The 10,078-nt window shown below is 34.0% G+C and overlaps 1 protein-coding gene across 2 annotated transcripts; it reads left to right on the top strand.

The window, feature by feature from the left end:
- Nucleotides 1-5,586: 5,586 nt before the first annotated feature.
- On the top strand, nt 5,587-9,457 carry LOC148940413 (uncharacterized). Of its 2 annotated transcripts, none has more exons than XM_089105352.1 (2): nt 5,587-5,663; nt 8,895-9,457. In XM_089105352.1, exon 2 carries the CDS (start codon nt 8,899-8,901, stop codon nt 9,436-9,438), a length of 540 nt encoding a protein of 179 aa, XP_088961478.1. In that variant the 5' UTR covers nt 5,587-5,663; nt 8,895-8,898; the 3' UTR covers nt 9,439-9,457. The 2 variants fall into 2 exon arrangements, with proteins under 2 accessions (XP_088961478.1, XP_088961477.1); XM_089105351.1 differs by having other exon boundaries at nt 5,596-5,667.
- The last annotated feature ends 621 nt before the right edge of the window (nt 9,458-10,078 follow it).

Raw genomic sequence — 10,078 nt, 5'->3', positions numbered from 1 at the left:
CATACAAGTCATGAAGCAGTAGAAAATTGATTCGCAGCAGGAAATCTATAAGAACAAATTCATCAAGAAAAAGATAAGATATACCTTACATAAACCCCAATCTTTATCAAATGAACATTACATCCAAATAAGGTTTTGATAGATAGCTTGCTATATAAACATTGAAAAATAGGGAACCAATTAAAACTTTTGAAACTAATCCTAAAATTTATAGACTATTACAAATTTCAAGTTTAATTACAGTGATAATGGGAAAAAGGACTAAAGTTCGCCTTTGCAACAAGAACGGTAATTAATCAAAATCGACAAGTGGAAAGGGTAGATAAGAGACATGTAGAATTATGGCAAGATGTGAAACAGAACAGATTAAAAAAAGATGTACAGTAAAAATTAAGTGAACAAAATTAATATGCCAGAAAATCAGTGTAATATTGTGAATCTTTGTTTTACTATATTGTTTAAGTTTGGTAACCATGCATGTTTATAATTTGAAATACCCAGCATCAATTGAACAAAGCTATACTTAATTATGTAATCGTTACAAAAACAAAAAATACTAAACCTTAAATAAAATGTAACATAAGAGAAACAATTAAAGCTTGGTATTAAAAAAAACAAAACAAAACTAATTGTTTTCAGTGTGTTTAAAATATTATTTTATATTTAAGTGACATTATTATGATCAAAGATGTAGGAATATGATCAAATGAATATTATTGTAATTTTAAGTAAAAAGGAAATTTTTAAAATATTAATCTCCCATGGTGAATGTAAAGTATTCTTTTTATATAAAAATAATGAACAATGTTTTAATCGTAAAAATAAAAGCATAGCATAAAATATTTTAATCATATGATGCGGGCATCATCAACAGGGGGAAGGGGGATATGCAACGTATTGCATAGCCAAGAAAAGCGTTTGATTTGCATAGAAGCAAAAAATTGCATATTTTGAAAAAAGTATCGTTTTAAATGACCCTACAATTTTGCAATAGCTATGGGTAATAGCTTATGTGCAAAGTATAGCATATTTGCTGGGCGTTGCCTATCTTGAATTTCCCAAGTAGAAATCCAAGGTTTTTTGCCGTCATCCTAATTTAGTTGAAGCAAATTAAAGTTTTGGGAGTGGTCACATAAATTGCAGTTTTTTTTGCACTTTCTTATTAAAATCTAACTTTTTGCGCATTCAGATTTGCATCTAAACAGTGTTCAAATGTGTTAGTATTTTATTTTTATCTTCCCACACATGGGAGAGGTCAGAAAACCAGCTGTTTTACAGTAGATATATACTGAAAATTTTGTGAATAAAGTCAGTCTTAGGAAAACATCCAGAGACGACTCATATGCATATTTGTCCAGTTGTCATTTTGAACTTTGTCAATTGTTCACTTTAAGTGAGTACTAATAAATTTATTGTTTATTATGATTTTCTTGTTTGTATTGTCAGATGTCAGACAAGCCTCTCGCAAACTCTAGGTAATGCTCTCATTGGGAATCACAACCATAAGAGTAACAAGGTATTCCTAAGCCCATAGTCCTTAGTCTCAAGATAGAGGTAATAAAACTCAATCAAATCCCATTTCATACAATTCATAGGAGGAGGGATTCAAAGCCTTCATGCTGCTACTTCTAAATGAAAAATAAGAAACACCCTTAAGATGTAAAACCCCCCTTAAGTAAAAGTAAACTTATAAATTAAATATACACCCCATTTCAGGAGGTGGCATAAAAATTGATATTCACTAGTATTTCATATGGGTTTGTATTAGTGTGTAAGATTTACTGGTAAGTTTCAAAACTTACTTTTACCAAATAAGTTACTGGGAACTTTGGTAAGTTACTGCTTAAGAGGTTAGTTTCAAATACTCATGAATTTAAAAGAAAATATTATCTCTTCTCTGACAGATTGGTAAAAAATATATAATTTTTGCATCATTTTATTTGTTTAGTTCCTGTCTTGTTTACACAGGGGAAAAATTATAAAAAAAATTAGGCTTAGATATTTCTCTATAAGAGGTGATCATCTCTCACTAGGTTGATAGCTACTGCTGCAACCAAGATAATAAGAGATAAGCTATAGCTGCTGCTTCACCTCCTCATCTGGTGCATCTTCAATTGCTATGTTTGGTAGATCATCTTCCACCAGATTATCTAAACTATCATGTGGCAGTGAACTATTGATAGAAAGACATGATGGCGGCATGAACGTCCCGTCTAGCCTTCACATCAATTTCCAGGCATTTCTGAAGCTGCACAGCAAGTCTTTTTTTGCTATTGAATGACCAATGGACCATTAGAATTTTGTTTACTGTTTCATGCTTGATGCAGTTTCTATGTTCTGTCTGTACTAGTCCATAGCCTGACAAAAGTCTTTTGCAGGAGGCTACATTAAAGCAAATTGGTGAGATTTTTACAGCCACTTCTGTAAGCACCAACTTTGCAAAAAAACAAGTCCATCAACAAGCTGCCAATTTGACAGCTTTTGTAGTCTCAGAATGCATTGATTTGGAAAATGGGCCACTTTTGTAAATGTAGCAACAGAGTTCTGTGTTCAAGACCCAGACAAATTCAGCTTTAGATCTTTCATTAAATGAATCACCATCCTTCCAAACAAGAGTCTCCTGGAAACACTGCTGTAGCAAATTGAAGTAAAGGATGATACAGAAAGCTGATCTTCATCTCCTTCAAAGAAGTGGCACCCAAGTGAAATTGGCTTCAATTTCAGACAGGCTGTTAATTGATCCAGTTTCACCTCATTGTAAAGCACTTTCCTGATATCCTGAATGCCCTCATTTATATCATACCTTCTATCAATTGACATAGAATGCCCTCATTTATATCACACCTTCTATCAATTGACATAGACCATAAAGATTCCCACAACCCTTTCATTAAGCGCATAGATCGGTAGGACAGGAATATTTTCTATTAATAGGCCTTACTACCTATATTACAGCCAAATATTTATTTATTCTTAATATTTATTCTATAGTTAAAGATAGCCAGTCAAAAAATTTGAGTCAAAAGTCAAAAACTCACCAAATTAAGTTGACCTCTACTACGAACATATTACTTATTCAGACTGACTGACTCATCACGTATCCTCTTTTTTTACTCTGGCAGGAAATGATAAAGTAGTAGTCCGACAGAGCAATATCAGCATAAGCTGAAAGGGGTATCACTCATGCATTGAATCTGATGAATGAATTTTTTTTATAATAGATTTAGTGAAGTGGCTTTCTTAGGGGTGGATTTGTTTCAATTGAGAACATTTTTGTCCATCAAAAACTTAAACTTACCAGTAAGCTTGACCTAAAACTTATCATTACCGAGTAAGTTACTCAGTGGTACGCTAACTTATGTCTTACACACTAGTTTGTATTAGCTAACAGTTAGGCCTTCTTAAAAGGAAACGCTATAAAATTCTAAAACAACATTATTACTACTACTACTAACAATTCACAGCAGCACCAAGCCACCTTTGGTCAACAATGCTACATGCGCTCTTCCTCAATCCCAATCTATTCAAAGTCTCCCTCTTTACACCCTCCCAGGAAGTTCCTATTTCCTTTAAATCTTTCTTTATTACATCCTCCCACCCCAGACAAGGACAACCTGCTTTCCATTTAGCCCTAGACAGTTGGCCAAAAAGGACAATGTGTCATCCTTCATCCCCAGAACATGCCCTAGCCATCTCAGCCTTTCTGTCATTATAGCCCTAGAACAGCAGGATCGAGCCATATTTTTTGTACAGCCCACTGTTTAAAATATGGTCAGTCAGTCAGGTACCCAGAACAATCCATAAGCAATTCCTCTGGGAAACATCTAGTAAATCTTTATATACTTTTTGGAGCACCCATACCTCAGAGCCATATTTTACCACTGTCATCATTGTACCTTCCATTATTCTAATCTTAATTTGCAGACTTATCTTCCTATTCTTTGAAACCTTTTTTTAACAGTGAAAAAACACCCTGAGTCTTGGCTATTCTACTTTTAACATCTTCACTGTTCTCACCATCTTTATTGATAATTATACCTAGGTAAATGAAGCCGCCCACCAGATCAATCTTTTCGTTACCCTATGTCACCTTTTCACATTCACTTATTCCTAGCCTTAGTGACTTAGTCTTCTTATTTAGATCCTGTTTACTGCTCCTGGAACTGTAAGTAAAATTAATCCAAGTCACTAGTATTTCCATCATTTGGTTCAACAGGGGCATATACTACTAACTGATACCCTGAACTTTTTAGTCATAAAATGAGCAATCAGTACTAGATTATTAATACCTTTTTATACTTTTAAGTTTCAATACCTTTCAAGTCTAGCAGCAGTTGGTCAACTGGATGGCCTTGGTCAATCAGGTTTGTAATTATCTCATATGATTCCAACAAGTTTGTTTCAATTGATTTTTCTTATTATTGATTGAATTATCTGATTTTCATTGATACTTGTTGCATATTCTATAATAGGAATTCTATCATTTTTTAGTTAGGCCTACTTTGTATATGGTCTACAGCTATACGAGACCATTAGATGAGGGAGGGGGTAGAGAAGATTGGGGCATTGTGAGAAACAGAAAAAAAAGAACTAATGCTGACCATAAATGACCAATCCAAAATTGTCTCTCTTTCTGTTGTAGCATGTTTCCTTTTGCTGAGGTCAAGGCCAGAGGCCTTGACTGAGTCCATTGATTTTGAATTAAAAATCAAGTATTTTGCAGTAGACATCAAGACATGGCTAACTGTGGAAAAAGCCAAGATAGTCTAAGTAATTGAGAGGCAAATGTTTAAGTAGCATGGGTAAATGGTTGGAGTAAGTATGACTCTCTGATTGGAGAAATACACTTGTGTTTTAGTGTTTGGAGAGGCATGCCTGCCTAAAGTCTCAGGCAAGTTGACCAAAAATTTAAATTTTACATAGGACCATTAAAATTGCCTGGAATGAGAGGCAAACAAGGCATGCCCGCCTATGGTCTTAGGAAGGTCATGCCACCCCAAGCATAATTTAGGCTCTAGAATCATTCCTGAAACTTTCATTTACCTAAAACAACTAATGCCTAAAACAACATTTACCTAAAACAACTTTACTAATGTAGGCTATTTTCTTTTTCCTAGATAATTTCTGGTCTATGCTATACCCTACCTTCATCAATTTGACCATTTCCTCCCTCTGATCTAGCAGATAGTCCCCATTATGAAGTCCTTAGCTATTCCTAGGAATATGATAGTATTTTAATTTGGGAAGCATACACTATGTAATATTTTCCTTTATACTAAAAAGAAGCATATTTCAAGGCATTCAAATAATGCTTTTTCAATGATTGTGATGAAGGAGATGGGTTTTGTCTTGTTTTAGGAATGTTTAATAAGGTATGTCATCACGTAACTGTTCAAACGTTTTGACCCGATTTAGACCACCCTCCCAAATTTTTCCTCTTCCGATTTGAAAATCAGAAGAGGAAAAATTTGGGAGAGTTGTCTAAATCGGGTCAAAACTTTGAACAGTTATGTGATGATATACCTTACAAGCATTACTGAAACGAAGCAAACCCATCTCCATGTCATAATCATCAATTGCACGTTGTTTCAAACAAAAAGATTAAATTGTCAGTGATAAATTTACAGAATATAATTAAATAGCCTACTCTTCTCTGGTTTACAGTTGGTAAAATATTAAAAATAGTAGGCTATATAACAGAGCAGTAGAATTATATTATATAAGGCTATATGTGGCACTATTAGGAGGTGGAATAGGGGACTAAATTCTCAGAGCAGCAAATATTATATTTGCAAATAGGTTTTGGGGATTTTATTGACAATAGGCCTACTCTTTTGTTATTAACATGTTTCCTTTTGAAAAACAACTCTCCTAATCAATTAGCTATTATGGAAAATAGCGACTCAACTATAGCCTAGGTCTTATTGTTTAATTATATGCCTATAGCATATAACCTTATATAGCCTATAATATAGCTTAGGCCTATTACATTATCTAAAAATTGTCAGTGAAAATAATTGGGATATGGCTGATATACCTGAATAATGGTAGACTGCAAAATGTTCTGATGTCTTTCATCAGGAGCAGACCAAATCTCCACATGCTGTTTGAGGAATTGGAGGTTTTTGTATAGATCCCACTTTGACTCCTTCCCTACTCCACTCCTACTCTTCTTCCTCAAAACCCTCAAACGTTCATTTTTGAATTTGCTTTTAAGTGACAGGAAGTCTAATTGAACATCTTTAGATGAAGTGCCTGGGTAGGCTAAAGACATTTTTTCAGAGATGCACCTCCAGACATTTTCAATAAAAATTTTTCCCATATGTTTTGGGTCACTTTTAATATATAAACATGGGTTGCACTGTATATAGACAATAAGTTCTTCCCAATATTTGGATTTTTTCTGTTCCATGTGGCACACATTTTTACTATATTCTATTTCAAAAATTACTTTCAATTTTAAAATGTAAATACAGATAAAAGTAGTGAAATTTGTAACACGCTGATTGGCTATAATCGAAAATCCTAGACATTGAGTTCTAGCCGCTAGAACTCTGTGTCTAGCCAAGCGCATTGTCTAGTGTGTCTGGCTGAGCACCAAATTTTACTTGTGAACAGTTGTTGCATAGACATTGAATTCTGGCTAGACATGGATTCTAGCTAGACATGCTTGTGAACGCTGCTTAAGGTAAGAACGCTATAGGATAAGACCCCAGTAATCAGACAAATATTTTAATCAGGATCTTTGTTTCCTAAATTGGAACAAAAGGTGGTAAATTTCTAGGTGGCACTATAATTTATCTAGGATGAAAGTGAAAACATCATTTGATGCTTTTTTTATTTTATTTCATAATTCAATAATTGCTTCTGTTGCAAATTGCATCTTGAGCCCTTAAAAGGGCCCCAAAGATATTTCATTTTTGTAACCACACAAAGAAGTTTTGTATCATTTTTGTAAATGCACAAAGTCAGCCAATGGTAAATATATACTAAATCATAATATTGAGTTAGGAATAAAGTGAATACATCATTTGATGCTTTTTTTATGCTGATTACGAATATAATAATCATTTCTATCGGAAGTGAGTTTTAGCCCCCCTCCCTATAGATGCCAATTCAGGGTATATATTTCTACATTGGGGGGGATAAAGTTTAAACTTACCTCCCATTTACATCATAAACAAAATTTGCCCCCACCCCTCCTAATGTAGAAATATATACCCTGAATTGGCATATATAGGGGGGAGGGGGCTGATATTCATTTCTGATAGAAATGATTATTATATTTGTAATCAGCTTAAAAAAAGGTTTGGTGACAATAAAATATAATGGAAATAGAACAGGCTACTTTATTAGCAAAATTGTGCATTGGCTGACCATCTCAAAAGACAAAGAAAAGTTCATTATTTACGCAATTCTTGATCTAGTTCATCATTCTTGAGGACACTAGTTAGTTTGCTTTGACTAATGATAGAATATAGTGTCTTACCATGGATGTTCAGATTAAGATTTGGGATTTGCCAAGGACCAAAGAAAAGGCAATTATATTTTTCCAGGATAAGGGGTTGTTGCCAAAAACAAAACACTGCATCAATGAACACACCATGACTTTGTACTCTTACTAGAAGTAACATTTTTGGAAGTGTAACACTAGGCTATATTTGAAAACCATCAATCAATTTGTGTGTCAATACATGGGTTTCTAAAAGAAAAATACCATTTGCTACTGTAGTTTGTTTCATTTATTTCCTGGTTAACAAATGTACATCATTACCAAGGTACATCCCACCATCATTTACATTCATACTTAGTAGGCTGCATGTGGCTGGCAGCAGTAAAGGCAGAAGGCCAAGTTCGTTTTAATATGATTCTTGAGGACATTTCCATGTTCTTGGAGCATATTTCAAAGTTGTAATTTTCATAATTTTGCTAATAAAGTATTCTATTTTCATCATTTTTTTTTCATTAGTATTATGGGCTCATTTGATTGGACAGCACAGATATAGCACAGAGGGCTCATTTGATTGGAAATTGGAAGTTCTAGCTATGTTTTTCTGAGTGATCAGAGGATACCTCCCCCCTCCACCCCCACACACACACACAATCTTTTCCCTAAATGTATCTGATCAAAATTTTGAGATATCCAGTTTGTTAAAAATAGTCCAACAATCAGATAACAAAACTTCAGGGCCAACATAACTATCCCAGGGGACGGGTTGTAACTTATGCCCTGGGGGTATATATAGTTTTTTTTTTTATAGAAGAGGTGGTTGTATAAACTTTGGAGAGGACTGAAATGATTAGAAATTAAAAGTTGTAATTTTGTTTTTAAGAGTCAAAAGTGATCCAATGACAACTAGATCCCCCCCCCAACCCTCTTTTCCCAAAGTTAAATTTGGGGAAAAGCATTGTCAAAATAATGTGGCAAATTGGGTCAAAACCACCCATATATTGCTAATTGTAAACATATATTCATGAATCCTCAGAATTCTACATACTTTTCCAAAGTTTTATATTTAAAACCAACTGGGTTGGTTTTAAATATAAAATCATTTGGCCAACTGGGTCAAAATATTTCAACAGTTACATGACTATATTGCTTTACTGGAGGAATACCTACCTCCTTTGTCACAATCATTGAGTGAGCATTATGTTGTTTTTTTGTGGGGGTGGGGGGTTGTCCCTTTAACACCTCCACCCCACCCCCATAGCTGTACCACTGGTCTAAATAGTTAATGCTGGGAATAATGCTAAAAATACTCATTTACCATACATTACCAAGCCAAGCATTTTTGTTCCTTATATGCATACATTTTTATTTTGTTTACAGGACATCATGAATTAACAAAGAATTTTCAATGTAAAAATTGTTAATATAACTTCTTCCTTTGCAGAAATATGGACCTGAAATCTTTGTGTTCCAATTTTGCTATTGACTACAGTTTATTCAAGGAAGATGAGGGCATTGAAGAAGTTTCCCATATGACTATTAACTCCTTGCTGAATAAGGGTCTCACAATGGCCAAAGCATCCAGGATTTTATTAGAATGCCGAAATTTGCAATTGCAAAAGGTACAGTCACAACGGAAAAGACTGTTTTCACCCACTACAACCCCCATTGATAACAGTATTAAAAAAAGAAAAGGCACCATGAGATTCTTCTGTCTTGCATATTGTGATCAAAAAATTGTACCAAAAGATAAATCAAAGTACAATGAAGCAGGCCTTGGTCATTCCACAGTAATCATTGATAACCCAGACATGTGCTCTAGAGACTTTATAGAATTGATTGAAGATGCTTATCCAAAACTCAAGGGATGTGGAGGTTTTAGTTTTCTCAGAACCTGCATTGGCTCTAAGGCTGCAAGTTTGGAACTTATTCAAGATACTTCAGGTCATGGCATGAATCCAAGAAGGCTGTATTACAAATATCCTTGAAGTGGTATAGTCTACTTGCAATCTCACAGTGCAATCTCTCATTAACAAAAGTAAAAATAGGTTTTTTCTGATGAAAGAAAAGAGCAAAATTTAAGTTTAAATTGAACATAAAGCATCACCCCTCTGCCCGTGTAGTTTAGTCTATACTTAAAAAAAAATTTGATTTATTAAACTGATTGAAAGCACAAATTGTAGAGGTGAGTTTTCTGTTGGAAACTAGGTTTACTCCATTGCAGTGTTATATTTGATTTGTGTTTCCGCTTGTGTATATTGCTAGTAATTTTGCAGATATTCTGTATTGGTTGAGGAACTGGAATTTCTTTGTTTCAAGTCTTGAATTTGTTCTTTACTTTTATTAATAGAAAAAAATACTATTATGTTGAAAGTAAAGAGCAAAATTGAAATTTAAAACATACAAAATGATCACCTCTCCATCCATGCTGAATACTTATCTGGAAAGTTTTCTTGCACTATAATGAAAGTAAAGAACAAAACCTTAAAGCCAAATTATTCCTTAGAAACCAGGCTTACTGGACGCATAATATTATTTTCTGCTTTGCATTTTGACTGATATGCTAGTCTATTTGACAAATAAGTATGTTGCTTGGATTATGAGCAACAAGTTTGTCTGTTTAGTGTA

Source organism: Artemia sp. Qi Xiang Cuo, chromosome 19, assembly GCF_049724085.1.
Source record: "Artemia sp. Qi Xiang Cuo chromosome 19, ASM4972408v1, whole genome shotgun sequence".
Classification (NCBI taxonomy): domain Eukaryota; kingdom Metazoa; phylum Arthropoda; class Branchiopoda; order Anostraca; family Artemiidae; genus Artemia; species Artemia sp. Qi Xiang Cuo.
This window is presented reverse-complemented; position numbering and strand designations above follow the sequence as displayed.